This window comes from Dama dama, chromosome 15, assembly GCF_033118175.1.
Source record: "Dama dama isolate Ldn47 chromosome 15, ASM3311817v1, whole genome shotgun sequence".
NCBI classification, from domain to species: Eukaryota; Metazoa; Chordata; class Mammalia; order Artiodactyla; family Cervidae; genus Dama; species Dama dama.
The window spans coordinates 69689305-69711761 of record NC_083695.1 but is presented as its reverse complement, the minus strand read 5'-3'; the positions used below and the strand labels follow the sequence as shown (position 1 = coordinate 69711761).

At 45.4% G+C, this 22457-nt stretch overlaps 1 protein-coding gene across 3 annotated transcripts in view; it reads right to left on the bottom strand.

Annotated features, from left to right (window-relative positions):
- SUFU (SUFU negative regulator of hedgehog signaling) overlaps positions 1 to 22048 on the bottom strand; it is a 105287-nt gene extending 83239 nt beyond the window's left edge. The window contains exons 1-2 of one of the 3 annotated variants that reach the window (XR_009696138.1): positions 21665 to 22048; positions 16861 to 16995 (exon numbers count right to left, since the gene is read on the bottom strand). Coding sequence is in view for 2 of the 3 variants with exons in the window: in XM_061162489.1 (XP_061018472.1) it covers positions 16861 to 16995; positions 21665 to 21846 (317 nt within the window). In the remaining variant the exon portion in view is untranslated. The remainder of the gene's footprint in view (positions 1 to 16860; positions 16996 to 21664) is intronic. The other 2 variants (XM_061162489.1, XM_061162490.1) reach the window with 2 other exon arrangements.
- Positions 22049 to 22457: the final 409 nt, after the last annotated feature.

Here is a 22457-nt window from a genome sequence, read left to right as displayed (position 1 = left end):
TCACTTCTCCCTAAGAATAGCAGCAGATGCCTCCAGCTTCCCTACCCTCTAGACTCTGAAGCTTAACCAGCCTCAACCTTCAAGAGGTGCTGGATCTTCCAACTTTGCCCAAGTTCCTGACCTTGGATTCCTCAAACCATGCCCAAGAGTCTTCCTGGCTGCTTCCATGCTTTGAGTGACAGCCATTACAACAGAATTCAGTAAACAATTACAAAGTAAACATTTGCAAAGATTATGTTTTCATTTTGAACAGTTCACAAGTACTGATACATCATGACCTATCTTGAAGTCTTGTTTGGTGACTACACAAGGACTAAATGAAGTAGTAAAACTTTGTAAAATTATTTTCCAATGTCTATATGGTAATATTCTGACATAGCTATGTTTTTTTAAAACACTTCCAGCTATATCATGTTAATTTTGCACAATCTTAAAGAAAGTTAAAATAGAAAGAAAGAAAAAACTGTATCAGTCGAGACTGCACCTTATGCTGAGCTGGGATTCTGATGAGGCTATGGTGCAGGGCAGCCACCTCTGAGCTTGAACTCTGAGTAGTAGATGCCCTTCTGCTTCGTGTCATCCAACCCGACTCATGGAATGCATCTGCCTCACTCAAGTAGATGTTTCCCCGGATCCCTTGCTGGGAGTCAACTAGCATGTTCCCACAGCATTCCTCAGGTTTAAAAACAGTAGCTCCCAGGCTGATTCAGCTGAGACCCCAGCTAAACAATCCACCTGGCTCCCAACGCTCAGGGTGGTTTAACTCTATCCCAGGCTTTCAGTGAGCAAACAGCCTCCCAGCCTGAAAACTGAATCTAAGAAAAGCAACAAACCAAGAGCAGCAGACCCTTTCTCTGCAAGATGGCAAAAGCTGAGAGTTCATCCTCCCCTAGTGGAGGTCAACTATACCTTCTCCCCTCTACTCCCAATCACCACCAAAGAACCCAAAGGTCAGTCCCCAGAGGGATTCCAAGCCCACCCAGTGTTCTAGAGGAATTCTAGGCCAAAGAGGAGCTTGGTGCTTGAGTTACTCGGCATCACTAGGAGAGCCCCCATTCGAGGCTTTGGGCTAAGGCAGCATCTATACTAAGATCGTTTTTTTTTAATAAGGAAAAAAAAAGGCTAGGCCAATAGCAGCAAGATCACAGTCAGATTTAGGAAGCAAGACTCTGCACACAGGTGTACAGCCTGGGGCTTCTTGCAAACCCAAGAGCCAGGGCATTCTGCCCAAGGACTTTCTATTCACCCACCTGCCTCCAGGATTCTGGGAAGTCAGCTGCCCCAGATCGAGACACCTGAAAGAGGGTAATGGGAAGGAACAAATCTTTTCAGCATCTCCATTCCCCAAGAGCAAGGACTGTACTTATTGTGTGTTCTGTACGTGGGCACAAAGCGTCACAGCTGAGCAAATGCTAAACGGTAGTAATATTCCCATTGCTGTCCAAAGAAACAGTCAGGCTGGGATATTCAATGACAAACAAGATAAGACAGTATTAAAAAGCAATGAGCTTTCCTCACAGTCACTACCAAAGTCAGACTCAAGTATCTTAATGGCATTTCCTTGGAGTCACTGTGCAGATGTCTCCTTTTTAGGAAAATAAAACCATCACTCAGTTCTGTTCTCTTGACTTCACACCAGTGCTGACTTCCTACGTTACTGGAAAAGCTTCCTAAATCCTCTGCCCCATCACATCATCCCTTTGCGCCACTCATCAACAGATAATAGATAATCTGTTGAATGCCACATTCTTTGTATTGCCTTCAAACTCCAACCTCATCAGGGTCCACTGTGCTCTTCTTACCAAGCCCCAAGTATACTGGCCTTCTTTTTGTTCCTTGAACATGTCAAGGTCCTTACTACCACAGGGCCTCTGGAATAGCAATTTTCACTGCCTACAATCTTCACATAATTGAGTCACCAGAGCATTGTACAACTCCAGGGAGCACAAATTGCACAGAATAATATGAATGGTGCCCCTAGAGTTGCAGGGGGTGGCAACCTGGTTGGTACTTTGTCACTGAGCTTTCAGTTCAAATGCTGTGTCTTCAAGGAAGCCATCATTGATTACCTGCTAAATGTAACCTCTCCACCTACCTCAACCCCAGTTTCTACCTGGATATCTCCAGCACATCATCTCTGCTTTATTTTCAACACAGCACTTGTACTACCTAAAACTTTTTTAACATTTTTTTCCTATTAAAATGTAAAATCCATGAGAACAGAAACCCTACCTGTCTTGCTCCTGTGTTATCCCCAGCATTTAAAACATAAAGTGCACTAAACACTTCAGGAAACCAATTATGGGCTTATTATACACCAAGTACCACACCAGGTGCTAGGGGTTCTCCCCCACCCCGATAAAGCAAGGTTCCAGCATTTCTACTGAAATCACACACCTCCTCCCAGAGAAAAGCTCTTGACTCTTATGAAAATTCCCATGGAGCATCAACCCCATGATGAGTACATAGGTCCAAACTGAAGATATCTCCCTGCATGAGCTAAATGCTCAGACTTGGTGCTGGGCCAGAAGAATTCTTTGCCTCTGCTGTGAAAATGCTTTCCCAATAGCAAGAGAAACCCCAAAGCAAGGTTTTTAAATTTTTCAGTTACTCATTCACTCAACAAATATTTGTTGATGTACTGGGGAACATCAATGCATAAAGCAAATATACATCCTTACCCTAGGGGAGCTTACATTCTAGTGGGAAGAAGGGCAGACAGACAACAAACAAGCCAATTAAGTAAAATAAGGTAAATGGTGATAAGTGCTTTAAAAAAATTAAGCAGGAAAGGGTGATAGTGTTTCATGGAGGGGGCTCAGGGTTTCCATCCTAAGTAAGGAAGTCAGGCAAGGCCTCACTAAAAGGTGATATTTAAGGAAAGACCTAAGGAGATGAGGGAGTAAGGCATGAAGCTGTCTGAGAATAGAGCTTTCTAAACATGGGGAGAGCAGTTGCAAAGGCCCTGAGGCAGCAGAGTGCCTGGTTTTGCAGGAACAGTGAGTAAGGAGAAGAACAACAAGGGATGAGGTGGATTAAAGAATCTCGGTGGCAATAGCCTTTGGCTATTACTGAGACAGGAGGTCAGTGAATGGCAGGGAGGGATATGGTATGAACATCGCCATCAACCACAGAGCTGGCATAGGACTAAGGGCTCTATAGTAGCAAAGCTCCTGTAAAGCTCCAACCTCAAAGGCTCCCTGCTCAGTCACTGCTTTCCTTCTGGCCTTTTCTCTGTGCAAAACCTGTGGCTATAGGAATGAAAAATTGCCAGACTGGCTCCAGGAGGGCAGGAATCCAGCATGTCTGCAACCTGATATATTGAAAAAGCTAGGTCAGGAAGGAGAAGGGGTTAGGACAAGCCATGGTGTTGTCTGTCGGATTTCACTAAGTTTTTTCCTCAAACCAAACAAGCTTTTCAGAAGCATTTAAGAGTCAAATCCATCACAGTCAGAGAGTGCAGCCAGCTAGCTTGACCCCCTGGGACTGGGAGCCTGGGCCAGGCTCCATTCTCTGCTAGTTACCCTCCATTAGCCCCCTCCACAGGCATGGCTCCTAAGCTCCTCACCTCATGCTGAAAAGCCTGAGATCAGAGGCAGGGAAACTGGTAGCAGAGACAAGCCTCCAAGTACCTCCAGGCATCACACGGAGGTCAGCACTGGAATAACAAAATATCTCCTTGATTGGCCTTATTGCAGCAAAGCTGGTTCTATGATGGGGACTCAAGAAGCCTGAGTAACATGGGAGGGAGTTGGAAGGTAAAGGACCTTTAGAGGCCACCAGTTTATACTAACCTGCTAGTTAAGGGCCTGAAGTCGAGTGAACCACATCTCTCTGAGTAACTGCTATGAATCCACATTCTCATTTACAGATGAGCAACTGGCCCAGCCAAGAACAAAGCCCTGGCCTCATTTCTGAGCTTCAGGACTCCAGCTCACAAAGAGCTCCCCCGTTAGGCCTCAAGGGACAGACTGCAGAAAAGGAGGCAGGGAGGCTGTGTTTGATACCTAAGGTTCTGAGGCTACAACAAGTCCACCTCCCCACACTTTTCCTGCTCAAGGATGCTTCAGCCAAAAGACTGGAGGTTCCATGAAGACAAGACCAGACCAGCAGTATCCTTTTCATTACTACATACCTCGTGCCCACAACTATCCCGGCAATGACTATCTCTGTAATGAGTGAATGGCTGACCCTCCAAGCAAATAAGAGTGGCCAGTAATTAATGTTGGATGAGAACCAAGTGTGTCCACCCATCACCCGGTAGACCCAGTGCCAGGAAAGGACAACAGAACATCCTTTCTCCTAGATCCACTGATCAGATCTCGCTGCAACACAAGAGTATTATTATGTTATGGATTTGATTCCTATGTATGGCAGAAAGCCTCAAAAGTCCTAAACGGTAGCCCATTTATTTCAGGTAATTACCTGAAAAGGGTCTTACCTATGTCTGAGAATTTGTCATCAGTACCTTGGGTGCTGACACCCTAGCGTACTCTGTAAGGTCAGTCTCAGTCTTCTGTATCCACACACCCAAGTAAGGGAGAGACAAGGAGGCTCGTGGTGCTAATTTCCACGTGACAATGATCACAGAATCTAATTGCTGATCAACTTCCTAAGGGGCACACAACAAAAAGAACAACACACACTCTCAAGACTACCACCACCCTGCAGGGTGATTTGCATTAAAAAGGTCACCAGCGCAGTTGACATATACATACCTCAGCTCTACTCTTCACTTCTGTGAGAAGTCAAGCAGCAAAATTAATGGATGGAGTTAATGCAACCTGACAATGGGTAGGAGCCATCATCCCAGGCAAAAGTGCTGTTTTTAGAAATTGGAAATTTAAGCAGCCGTGGCCCAGCTGAATTTAGAAAACAGCATAAGCCAGGTACTAGGGAAGCCTTGGAAGATGTTAACCTCAAACTGAGAGACTCACACAAGACAGAATCCTTGCATTATCTGGGCACAGCATCATTCACAATGAACTGTTTACAGAAGTCATAATGAGGACAGACATAGGATCGCAAACAAAAAGTGATAGGATTATGAACGGTTTCTTTTCTTCCTTCTCTAATTCCAACATTTTTTGGTAAAATGGTTCAATTGAAAAAAAAAAAGTGAATTTGTAACTAAAAAGTGACAACAATAATGAATGGAACAGGGAAGTTTCGGACTTCAAAAGAGTCTTCTTGATGCTGGTTCAACTAAGACAGAGAGTTTGAGGTCTGGCTGGAGCCTCAAGGAACCTGGTATACTCATTTCTCATCTAAGGTGAGATTAAGTTTGCCAGCGTCTGCTGTGGACACGTCTGTACTCCAGTCTTTGTAGTATCTGTACTGGAGGGCAAATCAATCTTGAACCTTGGGACTGAAGTTGCAGGCTATCAGCCTACCCAATACCAGCTACAGACTTTGTAAAAAGACACCAGGGAAAAGAAGGTGTCACTAGGGAAAAGAGGGTACAGAACACATGGGCCAGCCCCAGTTAAAAACCAGAGAGACGGAGAAGTCAGATGTGGTGTGTGATGTGTTCAGTTGCTCAGTCATGTCCAACTCTTTGCAACCCAATGGACTGTAGCCCACCAGGCTCCTCTGTCCATGGGATTCTCCAGGCAAGGATACTGGACGGGGTTGCCACACCCTCCTCCAGGGGATCTTCCTGACCCAGGGATCAAACCCCCGTCTCCTGTGGTTCCTGTATTGGCAGGCAGGTTCTTTACCACTCATTAGCACACCTGGGAAGCCCTCAGATGTGGAGTCAGCCCCTATTCAAGGGAATTAAGTCACTTAATGGCTTGAGAAGTGACCAAAAGGAAAATATGCCAGTAAGCACTGTCTGCACCCATGATGTGAGAAAAAGGGGTTTGTGGTCAGGGGTAAAATGGGGAAGGAGAGAAGGTGAAGAACAAAACCAAATATATATGACCAGAGAAGAGATACAGGCTTTCCTGGTGGCTCAGACAGTAAAGAATCTGCCTGAAATGCAGAAGACCCAGGTTTGATCCCTGGGTGGTGAAGATCCCCTGGAGAAGGGAATGGCTACCCGCTCAGCATTCTTGCCTGGAGAATTCCATGGACAGAGGAGCCTGGTGGGCTACAGTCCATGGGATCGCAAAGAGTCAGGCACAACTTAGTGACTAACACATACATAGAGAGAGATACAGGTGGCAGATAAGCATATAAAAAGATGCTCAACATCATGTGTCATTGAGGAATTACAAACTAAGATAACAATGAGATACCACTACCATCCCTGTTAGAATGGCTAAGATCCCAAAAACTGACAACACCAAATGCTGGAGAGGACACAGAATAAGAAAAATTCTTATTCATTGCTGACAGGAATGCAAAATGGTACAGCCACTTTGGAGGACAGTTTGGTAGTTCCTTGTAAAACTAAACATAGTCTTACCATGTGATCCAGCAATTTTACCCAAATGAGTTGAAAACTTATGTCCACAGAAAATTCACATATGAATGTTTATGGCAGTTTTATTCAAAATTGCCAAAAACTGGAAGCAATTAAGATGTCCTTCAATAAGTGAGTGGATAAACTATGGTATATACATACAATGGAATATTGCTCAGCGATAAAAAGAAATAAGCTATCAAACCACAAAAAGACATGAAGGACCCTTAAATGCATACTGCTTAGTGAAAGAAGTCAATCTGAAAAGGCTATATGCTGTATGAATCCAACTACATGACATTTCAGTTCAGTTCAGTTCAGTCGCTCAGTCGTGTCCGATTCTTTGCGACCCCATGAACCGCAGCACACCAGGCCTCCCTGTCCATCACCAACTCCTGGAGTTTACACAAACTCATGTCCATTGAGTCAGTGATGCCATCCAACCATCTCATCCTCTGTCGTTCCCTTCTCCTCCCGCCCTCAATCTTTCCCAGTATCAGGGACTTTTCAAGTGAGTCAGCCCTTTGCATCAGGTGGCCAAAGTATTGGAGTTTCAGCTTCAGCATCAGTCCTTCCAATGAACACCCAGGACTGATCTTCTTTAGGATGGACTGGTTGGATCTCCTCGCAGTCCAAGGGACTCTCAAGAGCCTTCTCCAACACCACAGTTCAAAAGCATCAATTCTTCTGCGCTCAGCTTTCTTTATAGTCCAACTCTCACAACCATACATGACTACTGGAAAAACCACAGCCTTGACTAGATGGACCTTTGTTGGCAAAGTAATGTCTCTGCTTTTTAATATGCTGTCTAGATTGGTCATAACTTTCCTTCCAAGGAGTAAGCATCTTTTAATTTCATAGCTGTAATCACCATCTGCAGTGATTTTGGAGCCCCCAAAAATAAAGTCAGCCACTCTTTCCCCATCTGTTTGCCATGAACTGATAGGACCAGATGCCATGATCTTAGTTTTCTGAATGCTGAGCTTTAAGCCAACTTTTTCACTCTCCTCTTTCACTTTCATTAAGAGGCTCTTTCGTTCTTCTTTACCTTCTTCCATAAGGGTGGTGTCATCTGCGTATCTGAGGTTATTGATATTTCTCCTGGCAATCTTGATTCCAGCTTGTGCTTCTTCCAGCCCAGCGTTTATCATGATGTACTCTGCATATAAGTTAAATAAGCAGGGTGACATATATACAGCCTTGACGTACTCCTTTTCCTATTTCGAACCAGTCTGTTGTTCCATGTCCAGTTCTAACTGTTGCTTCCGGACCTGCATACAGATTTCTCAAGAGGCAGATCAGGTGGTCTGGTATTCCCATTTCTTTCAGAATTTTCCATAGTTTATTGTGATCCACACAGTCAAAGGCTTTGGCATAGTCAATAAAGCAGAAATAGATGTTTTTCTGGAACTCTCTTGCTTTTTCAGAAAAGGTAAAACTAGAGAGGAAAACAATCACTGGTTGTCAGGGGTCTGGGAGGAGGGAAGAAGGGATAGAAAGGCAAAGCACAGGGCATTTGGGGGCAGTGAAATTATTCCGTGTAAGATACTCTAAGGGTGGATACAGGATACATATTTGTCAAAACACACAGAGCTATATAACAAAACGAATGAACCCTAATGGAAACTAGAGGGCATTAGCTAGTAATAATGTATCCATACTGGATCATCCATTGTAACAAATATGCCACACTAACAAAAGCAATTTAGTAACAGGAAAATTATATGCAGAGGCAAGAAGGGGTATATGAAAACTCTTCAGACTGTTCCATTTTCTTCAAACCTAAAACTGCTTTAAAATATAAAGCCTATTAATTAAAAATAAACATTACAAGGATTAAGATGTTTTAAAAAATGACAGTTTGCATTGAATATAATGACAGAGGAAAAATATATCCTCTGCAGAGTGATAAGACAACTTCATTTCAGACCAAAAATCCTTCCCATGTTGACACTACAGACACCTCAGCTACAAGGTATGAGTCCTGATTTTGAAATGTTCCTCATTTCTATACCCGCTCCCCAGAAAGAATGATCATAGTCCACACATTCTATGCAAGATATCCTCTGGGCTATTGGAATGCTAGGCACATCCCTGACCACATAGGAAGCGTGACCACGTGAACCTGACATCCAAGTCAGAAGCATCAACTTTGTGTTAAGAGTCCCAAACTTTGCTGGAAACCTACTAAAAATGGTCACAGTAAGGCTGCAGAAGCCTTGACTTATGTTTGACACAGGATCCTGTCACCTACCCCCTTGCCATTCCCTGGCAGGACTCTTTTGTTACAAAGTTGCTTCAATACCCAGGTCAACATTTCTCCTGCAAAGCACTTCCTGCTTACCTAGTCACACTCCATTAATCCAAGATACCTTTGAACTGAGATGCATGATAGTAACAGTGGTCTGAGAGGGTACCTCCCACCACACTCCCTGTACAGGTGGAGGAAGGAAAGGGTGAGGACTGCTGGAGCCAAACTGCCTGGGTTGATGGCCCAGCTCCAGCATTCCCTTGCTGGGTGGATAAGTTCTTTAACATCTCCGTGCTTCAGTTTCCTTGCAAAATAAGCTTAATAATACCTACCGCACAGAGCCATTGTGAGGATTCAATGAGTTTATATAAAACACTTAGAAGAGTGCCTTGCACACAGTAGGAGCTACAATTATCATTACATGGTTTAAGATTCTTGAAGCACTGAAGGCTACAGGATGAGGGGAGACAGCCGCAATGCCTTAGAGTCAGGCAAAGCCAAAAGCTCCTCCTAGCCCTAATTCTCACTGTTGCCTCTTTCCCAGGGACTCTGCAACTCCTACCAAGTATATACATTGGGTGTTTCAAGGACAGGAGCTAAGTATGACTTCTCATTGATCACCACCACGACCCAAACACATCACCTTCTCCAGGGTTCTGCCTTGTTGTTCTTGTTGTTTAGTCGCTCAGTTGTGTCCAACTCTTTTGTGATCCCATGGACTGTAGCCCACCAGGCTCCTCTGTCCATGGGATTTCCCAGGCAAGAATACTGGAGTGGGTTGCCATTTCCTTCTCCAGGGGATCTTCCCGACCCAGGAATGGAACCCACATCTCCTGCATTGGCAGGTGGATTCTTTACCACTTGAGCCACCTGGGGAAGTCCATTCTGCCATTGTTGGGACTCAGTGCAGCTCTGCCACTGGGAGTGTGCTGGTGCTGGTGCTCTGTGGGGAGCTCAGCAGGCAGGTCAGCAAGCCACAAAGAGATGTGCAGGGGTGCGGAGCCCACTTCCGGGGGCACAGGTCAGTGAGGACAAGACCTCTCCACACACATCTTAGGACCAGACAGCACAACAGAGCTACTGAAAACAGGGAGCTGACTGGGAGACCCCAGAGGCAGGACAGAGGAATGAATTTAGGAGCCAAAGACCAGAGTCCTGAGTCAGGATCTCTGAGTCAGAATACTGGGCAAGGGAGATGCTGGCAAATCCAGACCCAGAACACGGCAGGTGCGAGGACCAGCATACTTGGGAAAAACTGCGGCATGAAAGATGGGAGTCGAAAAGCATGTGATAGCAGAGAAGAATGCTGGGACTTTGAGATCTGATCATGTCAAACCCATAAGGGCTTCCGAGTTTCTTCCCCTCTCCCTGCAGGAAGAGGAAACTTCCCAATGCTGACCAACTTGGTGCCACACCAGCCTGGCAGTCACCCCAGATTAATCAGGCCTCTCGACTGTTCAGTCAGTTTGACTGGGCCAGCTCAAGGAATCTTTTCCCAACTGCCCCCTTATTGAAGGACTCCTTGAACTGGAAAATTTAGAAACTTACACCATGAAGGAAGAAAGAATCCATGTTACAAAATGAAATGCTTTACAGAGGATAAAGCCACACACCCACACAGATCTGCTAGGAACCCCACAATGCCTCAGGTCTTCTGTGGTTACAAAAGAAAATTACAAAACGAATTCTCAAAGTTTCAAAATTCAAGATCTGGGGCCTGAAATCCAGCCCAGAGCAGTGGTTTCTGCCTCAGGGAGAGCTCTATTCCTACTGCTGGCCCTTCTGCCCATTCCTGGGCCAAGACCAAGAACACCCCATTCTCTCCAGGTAGCCCAGGTCCCCTGCCCTTAGCAGAGAACATCACAATTTACAAGGTCATACTGAAACTAACCACCTCTGAGATGAAAGACAGAGAGAGGAACCAAAGCGTCAGCAAGGCCTGCCTTCCAGTGAACCTGCAAAGGATCTCCTCAGCCTGCTGTGCCCAGCCAGGGAGAGGGCCTGCCATCTGTGGATGTCTAGAGAGGCAATCCAGTTGTCAGCCTCTGGAGAGCCCTGGGAAGAAAGCAAAGGCCAACTATTAGAGGGCCCGCACTCCCAGAACAGGTATGTTATGGCAACAGGCAGGATCTCCACTGGAAACCCCAGGGGATGAAATGGCATGTTAAAAAGTTCCTGCCAACCAAGCTCTGAGAGAGGAAAATGAGCATTTCCCAACTGCAGGGGACCAAGGCCACGCAAAACAACAAGTGGAAAAGTTAATCTGTATCCAGTGTTTTAATAAATAATTCATTCGGTGCAGAGCCCAGATGGGAGAAACCCAAAGGGAAGAGAAGGTTCTCCACCAGCCTGGCAGAGGCAGCCACGGGGAGCCAGTTAGCAGCAGCTCCAGGCCCCTGGGGTGAGAGAACACCTCTCCACTCCATGACACATCTGCCAAGAAGCCAGGGTCTGTGGGGCAGAGCCCAGATCAACCGTGGAGGTAGAGTCGCGGTGTGGGCTCTGCCCTCTGGAGCTGCCAGCCTGCAAGCCAACACCACACAAAGGCTGGCTTTGGAACCAGCCCGACATGAACAGCAGATGACCTGCCCAGTGGAATCCCACCAGGGAAGTCCGCCTGAGATCACAAACACTCTGAAACTAGCCAGCATCCTGCGCCTCAGTCAGACCCCCTGTAGCCTGGGTCCTGTTGGGACTGCTGGCAGGACCAGGGTCAGCCAGAAATCCCCACGGAGAGGGGTGCTGAAGCCACTTCTTCCACAGCCCTGCAAAGCCCCACATTCCAGCCAGCAGCTGCCCGGCCACAAAGAGAAGAGCCAGAGCTGCAGGCTTCCGACAGGCATTTGGCAGCTGAAGCTCAGCTGTCTCACGCCTCTCAAGCAGGGGGGTGGGGGGGGTGGGGTGACAAGGACAGTCTTGGCCACTGAAATCAGCTGGGGGTGGCCTTAGGGTTTCTAGAGAAACACGCCCATCTCCCATGCGGCTGCCCCAAGGTGGAACTTGTTCCATCTCTCCAACTTTAGAAATAGCCTCTTAAGAACCTTTTAATTCAAACAAGTGCTCTCTTGTCCTGTTTCATTAGTGAATGTGAACAGGGAAAGAACTTGGATGGAACTGGCCAACCCAGGGCTCATCCAATCAGCTTGCTGTTCACCCCTCTCAGGGCTACCAGGGTGGGGCTCCCCTCCTGCTCGCCAAAGAAAGCCTGCCAGGAGCAAGAAGAAACCCAGGGGACACCTGGGCTTCTTCATGTCCTGTTCCTGTCCTCCATAAGCTATAAGGATAAAGTAAGACCTTAATGGGAAGAGGTACACAGTAGGCATTTAATAAATGCTGTTGACTGATTAAAATGGAAAAGTAATACAGGGCAATAGCTAAGAACACAGGCTTTGGGGTTGCTAGAACTGACTGCTAATTTACCACCTGTGCAATTAAGTTCTCTAAGTGTAAATTACTGTATCTATGAGCAAGAAGTGATAAAAATTCCTTATGTCATATTATTACTATAAGGATAATACAAAGAGCTTAGCGCTACTCTAGAATATAGTCAAAACTAAAAAAAAAAAAAAAGTTTGCTTATATTATTACCTTAAAGACTAACAATGCCCTGTCCATATTCCTTTCTCCCCAGTTAGGAGAGCACACACAGAACATTTTATTTTTTACTTTTTACACTTTTTAAAAAAATTGAAGTATAGTTGATTTATATTGTTGTGTTAGTTTCTGGTGGACAGCAAAGTGATTCAGTCATACACATACATTCTTTTTCATTATGGTTTATTACAGGATATTGAATATAGCTGCCTGAGCTATATAGCAGGACCTTGTTACACAGAACATTTTGGATGTCGGGAGACCCTGCTGCTGACAGGTCAGGAGACATTAACTTGCTGTATGGCCTTTGGTATGCTACTGTGCTTTCTCAATTGCACAATTAAGAGATATGGACTATATCAGTGTTTCCCATTTGTATGTGACTAAATAATACTGACTCATACTTTAAAAAAAAAATTCTCTTCTCAATTGTCTTTCAACTTTTCTAATCATACCTACGGCCAGGTTCTATTTGGTGTTGGTGTGTCTTTTAAATACTTCACTCATACTTACTAATCTCTTGGACAGAGAAAGCTGACCTCAGGCTTAGAATCTTCTCTGACAGGCCAGAATTGAGCTAGAGTTTAATAACATTGCTTTGTTATCACTATGTTTACTTTAATAAGTACGTTTAAATTACAGCAAGTGATAATGGTTTCCCATATATGGTAATGATTTAACTTGTTGTTTTTTTTTTTTTGGCCACAGCATGTGAGAACTTTCCCCAACCAGGGACTGAACCCATGTCCCCTGCTGTTCTAATCACTGGACCACCAAGGTGATTAACTTGTAAAAAGATATCAGTTTTTTAAAAGGAGATTAATTTAAAGAGAACATAAAGTAGGTAATATACTATAGGTGACAAAAATTATGAAGGCAGCAGTAAAAATTTTGGAAATACTGGGCTAGAAGATTTTGAAACCTCCTCTTAGTTCCCAAAGTGAATGTTTGTGCCCGAGAGTGTCAGACTGCAGATCTCCCCCAGTCCCTTCCTACAAGGTTCCTCTCCAACTTCACTTCCTCCCTGGAGCTTCTTCCAATCCAGCAGCCCAACTACAAGTCGCTTGCTCCACTGTGCTCCCAGGTCATGTTTCACATCATGGATCACAGCATTTATTTACTCAGTATCTTTACATTTATCCTCCCTCTATAGCATGTACTCCTTGAGACAGGAATTTTGCCTTGGCATATTATCCTCAAGACATCTTATCCCTAAGACATCTGTGTCCAGTACAAAACAGAACTTCAGCACTTGATGAATGCTGAATAAATGAACCGAGGCTTCTGCCCTTCTTTTCACTGAATGAGCAGTCAAAAGACAGTGTAAGAAGACTGTTGCCAGAAATTCACTTGTTATAATTCCAATTCAACACCTCTTAGCACTTAAGCTGGGTGAGAGAACACTCACCTTTCTGACCTCAGTTTCAAGCACTAAATTAAATGAGAATTCATGAACCAGTTTTAAAGAGGGCTCGCCACATGAAATGTTTGGAAAAGCTAACTTTTCTTCAAGAAACTTATCAGGATCAAAAAGAGACCAGTCACACCAGCACAAGACCAATTACAAAGGTACTTTTGACTTCTGCAACACAGACCAGAACTCAGTAAACATCCAAGAATGTTCCTCCCATGTCCTTCCAGTGACAGGTTTTAATACCAGAAAATCCTAGGCTTGAATGGTGAGATAAAAGTCCAAAGGGAGGTCTCACCATTGTCATGAATGACATCTGAATATCAAAGTGTTTTATCACCTAGAAATGACACACATATACAGGGATACTGCTAAACACAGAAAGGCCCTTTTTCAAATTTAGAGGTTGCCTTTCTTGAAACATAGAACCTTCTCAATATTCTTTATGCCAACTGGGCCTTGGACTCATATCTCAGTGGTGGGTAGACTGTAAGAATCTTTAGGTCACATAGAAAAGAGTATTTTTTCTTTTTTTTTAGAAAAGAGTATTTTTTAAACTGGAATAAATCTGTCAACAAAAAGGTTTTCAAATTCAGAGGTTGCCTTTCTTGAAATATAGAACCTTCTCAATGTTCTTCATGCCAACTGGGCCTTGGACTCATATCTCAGTGGCGGGTAGACTATAAGAATCTTTAGGTCATATAGAAAAGAGTATTTTTTTAACTGGAATAAATCTGTCAACAAAAAGGTACAGGCTAGCGGCACTAAATATCCTCTGCAGGTTCTTATTAAAAATATAAATTAAAGTCCAGCACAGTCCGTTTACTCCCGCATCTGTTTGCTATTCTATCTCCATTATTAATAATGTAATGCAGGGTCTTGATTCAAGCAAGATTAATTCCCTGTTCCCAAAGCCTTCTGCTGACACTGCAATGGATATGTCTGGAAAGCTATAAAGGGCAGGCCCAGGCATTGCTCCCAACACGTGATCAATGAGGAGACAGAGCCTGGGCCTCCGAGCTTAACAAGAGTGAAGAGGAAGTTGAGTTGGACCTGTGATCAGAGAGGTGGTTTAGCCCAGTGGTTAAGAGCTCAAACTCTGAACAGCTCAAGGCAATCCTAGCTCTTTTATAGCCTAGATGTGTGACTTCTGAAGATCATTTAACCCTTCCAGGGACTCAGTTTCCTCATGTACCAAACAGAGGTAACAAAAAGACCTGATAAGATTGTAAAGCATTTGACACAATGATATGAAACACAGTAAGAACTAAAACAAAGCAAAAAAAAAAAAAGAATATTATCATCTTCTTCGAATCAGCCTCTTATGCTGAGGCAGGGCAGGAAGAGCCTGGCTACTCTTTCAATTTGCACACACTAAGCAGCCACCACCAAGATACCAAAAAGATGGCAATAAAAAGACAATATGCAAAGCAAAAAATAGGAAAAGATATAATAGAAATCGGCTCTTGCTTAACCATGCTAACAAGGGGGAGGGAAAACTACATTAAAATTGAAGAACCCTTCCCTCAAAAGAATATAGATGAAAAAATTTTTCATTATACATTATTTTAAAATTATTAGAGAACATGATACAATTGTTTAAGAGGCATTAAGAGCAGAGACTCTGGAGCCAGACTGCCTGTGTTAGAATCCTGGTTACAGCACTTCCAATCTGTGTGACCTTAAGCAAATTATAGAATCTCTTTGTGTCTTAGTTTCCTCAACAGTAAAGTGGGGCAAATATTAGTACCTACCAGTATTTTAGGGTTGTGGTGAAAATTAGTTAATACATATACATATAAAGTGATTAGAAGAGTACTTGGCTCATATTAATAATTAATGCTTAACAACTGTTAGGTTTTATTATTTTGTTGCTATTTTTTTCAGCTGACAATGTTTAACTTAATATTAAAATGTATTTAAATTCAGTGATTAGACAGGGAAGTAGGGGAGGCAGGTAGGATTGAGAAGTGTCACAGGGCAGCAAACGGAAGATAGACTAGGATAAAAAATGTACTGCCACTGATCTGAGCACAGATAACTGGAGGTAAAAAGGAAGTAGGTAAGATCCACAGAGGAACAGAGATGTACATATTCATGATAAAGCAAGTAGAATAAAATCTTAATGGTAGAATCCAGGTAGTGGTATAGAAGTGTTCACTGTAAAACTCTTTCAACTTTGCTTCTTTTAAAATTTTTATAATAATCTAAAAGGGGGAAAAGGAAGTAGACCAAGAGGAATCAACTCAACTTCTGGGTCACAGCTGTGATGCTTGTCCTCTGAGCTCAAACATCACAACAAGCTTGGAGAAACCTAATAGTTTTTGGAATTCTCTCTTATCATCAACACTTTCCTGCACCAGATGAGTAGAGCTCAGGTCCTGATCTGGACCACCTCGGCACAAGTAGCTACAGGCAGAAGGTAGAAACCCAGATGTTCCACGTGAGAAATGCCAAATTCAAGGGACTGTGACATGATCCTCTCTGCTCAGGAAAATCTTGCTAAGGAAATTAAAATAGAGGAAGTCTTGTGCAGGCTTCGGAAGCAGGAGGGCGGACCTCTGACCTGCTTCTGACCTGCCTGGATACTGCCCAGGTTCCAAGCGACAGGCACAGTCAGTCAGGCAGCACTTTAGGTAAGAAAGGGAGTGGGTCTCGGATCTTGTAAGCCCCTAAAGGCTTAGCAGCCCCCTGGGGTCTAAGAAGTCTTGTGACTCACAAGGTGAAACAAACACCACCGTAAAAGTTAAATCAGAGCTGCCTTTTTGCACGCAAACTGATGATGATTATCAGTTTTCGGCCTGGGACTGTAAGCAGGAGCCCCCAAAACTGCAATATGAAGTCTCACACGTGGGATGGATGCACTGCTCAGTACCCTTTCCCAACTGGGACTCCAGATTGCCATCATTTGGGACTTTCCAGCACTATTCAAGTCTGGATATAGGTGTCGGCTCAATTTGGTGATGTACATGCTGTTACTTCTCTCTATTGTTTCTATTTCTTTTCCTTCTAATGACTGTATATTGAAATTAAGTTAATCTATTAAAAGTTGAAATTATGTATGTAATAAGTGGTTTCTTTTGTTAACGAATCCTTCAAAACTAAAATGAAAGTAAAACTTTCGGCAAAACAAAACTCAGAAATAAGGCTCAAGGCTAAGGAAGAAGGAGATAGAAGGCAAGAGCACACACTCACTCATGGACTCTGTTGTCGCCATAGAGATCGCTCAGGCCAAAGCTGATGTAGTGCCAGTGCTCAGGGATGTTAGCAGAGGGACTCCCCACATTCCTGTACATGCTAACATAGTCCAAGGGGTCTGGGCCACCCAACCTGCAAAAGACAAAACACAGGGATGTCAGTGTAAACCTGAAAGCAGACAATGTGAAGCTAAAGGGCTCTGCCTTACAAACCTACAGGCCCCATCCTGGACGAATCTGGGGTAAAAGAATTAAAGGGAGGGCCACATCTCTCTAGGATAAGAACAAAGGGTGAACAGCTAGAGGTAGCCCAGCTCTACAAGCACAAGAGGCTCCCTTCTCCTATCTCAGGTAGAACCTCTTTTAGAAATAAAACAGACAGATTGCTCTCTTTGACTTCCTTCTGTTTCAAGTTACCAACCCCAAGTGGGATTGGCAGGGATTATCTCTCTTCCACGGTGCCTGTAAACACGCCAAGCTTCAAGGCAAGAAGTGCATCAGTCAATCAATGGGCCTCTGTTGAAAGACCATCCTGAGCATCCCCAATGGGCATTGTTACTGGAAGCAGAGGCTCGGCTCCACTCCTGCTTCTTAGACAGCTAATTCCTGAAAGACTATATTGTGCCCTATGTTAATTATAGTTTGTTCTAAACAGACCCAATGCCTCCAGACCCCAGCCTGAACACCCCAGACCAAAGCTGGTCTTTTATCATGCAAGTGACAAAGGCCAAACTTAGGCTAGCTTAGCTCTGAACAGAGAACTGCAGCAGGAGCCCGGCTGAGCCCTGTGAGGTCTTGCAACTGCAAGATGATCCCGGGAGACGGCTGCCTGAAAGGTAGAGCTGGAACATTAAATGATTCAGGGCCTCTGAGGACCACATTAGACTTCCCCATAATTCCAACAGAGAGGCAGCTGAGGAAGAGATTCAGTCATTAGCTCACTCTGAGGATTTAATTGAAGAAGGTGTCCCTTTAGCAGAGTAATTAGTTATCTTTTCAAAAGAATCCTGCTTTTCTTCAGAATGGAGGGGGAAACGTGGTAGACTCGAGAGACAGACTAAATGGAAACCATTAGCACAAAGAAGTCTGCATTTAGCCCCCAAACCCTGTACTTGAGCTGCCTCGGACATTGGACTGTTCCACAGACTGCAAAAACTTTGCTTGCCTCTGGGACAAGGATGGGGTACACTTGGCACTGGGAATTATATGATGAAAGAACACAACCAACCAAATAAAAGATGTTACACATGTGTGATCCCAGCAAACATGCCAGTACCACACAATGCAAACACTATTTAAAACCAGTAGGTTTGGTTTCACCCTCTTTTGCCAGGACATTATTTGCCTTTGCAGAAGTCCTTATTCTCTGCTGGGAAATGCTAAGTTATTTATAGGACTTGCAAGAAAGTCGCTACAAATAGCTTAGAATCTCAACGGAGTGGATTAGGAAAAGGGATAAATCTCCATGGCTTTCCTTAACTCTGCTTTTGCCAAGTTAGTCACTCAGTCGTGTCTGACTCTATGCGACCCCATGGAATGTAGCCTACCAGGCTCCTCTGTCCATGGAGTTCTCCAGGCACAAATACTGGAGTGAGTGGGTAAATCACTCGACCAATTCCACAATCATTTGGATTTAGAAAAGTCTGTTGGAGAAAAGAAGAAAGAAAGGGTGGCTACCCCTGCAAGAACCTCATGATAACTGCAGAGCCCTGGAACAGGTGGAAATGATTACAGGCTCCATATCTGCTCTAGTCTCCCTGCTGCCAGGTCCCAGTCCTGCCTGTCCTTCAGCCTAGGTCCATCCAGCAACAAGGGGCAAAACTGTGTCTACTCTTCCATGCTCCCCATCTACCACACCCCTGACAGCCCTGGCCAAGTCTCCCAAAGGGCATTTCATCAAAGAGAGGGGCTTTACCTGAAAACTCCATCTGCAGAAAAGGACCGAGAGTCAAACAAAATTAGCCTTAAGTACATGGTGTTCTGTTCTACTCACTTGGAGACCTGATAGGAAGCAGACGAGTACGTGGAAAATCATCATATTCTGCACTTAGCAGAAGATGTTATCCCAGGACCCAGATCATCCCTCAGTGTAAGTCCCTGAACACCTGACTTCACAGGGAAGTTGCCAGAGTGACCCAGGGCACTGGCTCTACTTCAGCTCCCTGAGCAGTAAAGCCTCAGCTTTCAGCCACAATATCCCAGTTGGCTAGGGACTACTAGTCAAGAGAATCATCCTTCTGTCACAAGAAAAAAGAATCTCAAGATACCCTGGGCCACAGCCAAACAGAGGCAGCCTCAGTCAGTCATCCTACTATGAAAATTGAAGAGGGCTTATAGGATCCCAAATGTGAAGGCTGGATCTTAATTATGCAACCCCTTCAGAATCTTCGAAAGAACCAATCCCTGAGCTGTTCCTTCTCATTTATTTCTGCATCCAGGCAGCATTTCTAATTTCACAAAGTGCTATACAATCATTTTTGTTCATCATTAGATGTTGGCCCATCTTTTAAGATAAGTCCTGACCTGGCTAACAAACTTGCAACAAGATGGGAAAAAAGGTTCACAGGAAGATGGAGGAAAAAGCAGATTCCCAAACCAGTCTTAGTCCTTTGCATGTGTTCACTACCTTTTTCTTTTTTGCCACACCTCATGGTTTGTGGAACTTCCCCAACCAGGAATCGAACCCATGCCCCCTGCAGTGGAAGAACAGAATCTTAACCAATGGACCACCAGGGAAGCCGGTGTTCAGTATTTTTTTACAACTCTATCCTTCATGTCCACTTGGGTGACATAATAACAGTGGCCCAAGTCTGAGAGGGGATTTCTCCTTATACTCAAACAAGGCCGGACAAACAGCATGGCAGAGGCAGGTCCCCTTTTTCTCACGAAGTATGCCAATAGAGTCCTTCACTGAACATATTTAAATATAGTGGTACAAACCAACAAAGACCTACTGTATAGCACATGGAATTCTGCTCAATGTTACATGGCAGTCTGGAGGGGAGGGGAATTTGGGGGAGAATGGCTATATGTGTATGTAAGGCTGAGTCCCTTCGCTGTTCATCTGACACTATCACAAACATTGTTAATTGGCTATACCCCAATACAAAATAAAAAGTTTACGTACTGAAAGGAATTATACCAGATGGTAATAAGTCAAGAAAAAGAAGTAAATGGTAAAAGAATGATAAAAATGAAATAAAATTGCCATAATTTGTAGATGAAAATAAAAAGCTTAAAATGGGTGATTAAGTTATCAAGAGCTGCTTTTTACTCAAAAGACCTCTTCAAAAACTCCTCTCAACCAAAGAACACCGTGCCTGCCAGAGAGAACTGTACTGCTGGCCACACCTCCTCCTGGCTACCAGATAGAGGCAGGCTGCTCCTGCCGCTCTCCCCACGGAGCAGGTGGCTGCTCCCCAGGCCCTTCACACTGTCAGCCTCTTCACATCCTCCCACAGACAAAGGGAGCTGGCCTCAGCCCTAGACAGCCCAGCTCCTGCCATCTCCAGAAGTAAGTGGTTGCCATGGAGGGAAAAGACTCAGTCCTAAAGGAAGGTAACCAGTAAAGACATCCACTCGACTCATTCCCCCTTTGGGGGTACCTCCCCTTTGGCCACACCCCAAGTGGCTGCCTTGAACAGTCTTTCAGGAGCTAATGAAGGGGTTCATCTAATACAGTGCCTGCATGAAAGTGGTTTTGTACAGATTCAACTAGTTTCTCAGTTAACTTTTAGTTCAGAAAGACCATGAAGAAGAGTCCCCACAATAGAGGTGGCAGGAAGAAACAGGTTGCAAAAAGAATGGGAAACTAGAAAAGACCATTCCTTCCCCAGGGGCAGTCCATGTGTACACAGGTCTGATCTTAACAGAGTTACTTGGGGGTTACTCTCAGCTTCCCTGAGAAACCGTTGCCTACATCTGGGCGCTCCAGACCACAGAGTTTCTCTTAATATCTCACTGAAGGATCCTCCTGTGTCCAAGTTCCGGATCTTCATCGTTTACTGCAGCCTCCTTCAACCCTGAGGCAAACCATGGATCTCCCTGACCCAGCCTGCCCCTGTTCTAGCCAGTGACCTAGAGCAAAGCAGCCGCGGAGCCAGAGGAAACTCTGCATAGAGTAAGAGAACTGTGCAGAGTAAGCAGAAAGTTGATGGGGAGAAGCGGCTCCATCAAACTTCAAACGCAAAAGCACTGCACTGATACGAATGTCTGAGCTCATCCGGAAGGTATCAAAAAGAGAACTCCCCCTCATCCCTTCACAAGCTCAACGCTCACATCCTAACCCACAGACCCACACCCGCCCCTACCCTGTGCAGTCCCGTGCCCTCCGAGCTCCTCCGGCCGCGCGGCTCCAAAGCCTTCTCAGATGCTCCTCAGGCCCCGCCTCGCCTCCCCCATCTCACTTCAGCCGCCGCCCCCCCCCCCCCCCCCGGCTTCCCCGCGCCCACTTATGACCCTCTCCAGGCGCCCCCTCCTTTCACCACGTTTACAGTTCCCTCTCTCCGACCGTCGCCCCCTCAACTTCTACTGACACCCCCAATTCACTCCATTCTTCTAATGCCAGTTAACCCTTCCTCCTCCCCTCCCTTGCTAACCCTTCTCTACCCACAGGCTTCGTTAACCCCTTTGTCCCCATTCCTAACTTGAGCCTTAACTTCTTCCCTCGCAGCAGGAAGCCCTCTTCCAAGTGCTTTAACCATTCTCCTTTCCCCTCCAATTCCCTGGCAAATTACTTCGCCCCCGGCTCTTTAACCCTTCTCAGCCCGTCCCTGTCGGTCTCCGCGCGGCCCAAGACGTACCAGTACTTGACGATAGCGGTAACCTGGAGCGGGTTCGGCTGGTCTGGGTACAGGCGGCGGCACTCTCCGTAGATGGCGTGCAGTCCTGGGGGGAAGAGCGAGGCGAAGGCCGGAGGGGCAGTAGGGCCAGGGGCCGGGGGCGCGGTGGGGCCGGGGGCGCCACTAGGCCGCAACTCCGCCATCGGGGTGCGTAGGGTGCTGGGGGGACCGGGGAGGGCAGACGAGGGGGAGAGCACTGACGCGCCAGCAGGCGAACTCCTTGGGTGCGACTCCCGGAGGCGATGGGGGCTGCAGCGAGGTCTAGGCTCCGCGCCTGCGCAAGGCGCACTGTCCGCCCAGGCCGTCGCCGCGGTGGAGACGGCCAGAGGGTGCCTCGGGGGCCGCGGGGCGCTCAGGGGGCGGGGTGCCGGCGCGCCCTATTCCGGTTCCATTGGCTAATGTCTGTGCCAGTCACAGGTAGGGAAGGCGTGACTTGACAATAGGTCCCTCCTCCCTCTCCCAGAGTTGTGAGGGTGTTCCAAGGCTCTTCGCTTCCCCCTAGTGTTAGGAGGAGCCCAGGATTAAATAGAGATATTGGAACATCCTCCGAGGTGCTAGGGACCCAAGAAAGCTCCGGGAAGTGCGCTGACAAAAAGCATGTCACTGTTATGCTAACACGGTGCTCGGAAGGATTAATTTATTTCAGAAGGATTTAAACATAAATGTGACAATGGATTACTTCCTTCGTCCATGTAGCATTAGCTTCGTCCTTGTAGCATTAAAAACAGAATTTTTAGTTTCTAAGGCACCGAGT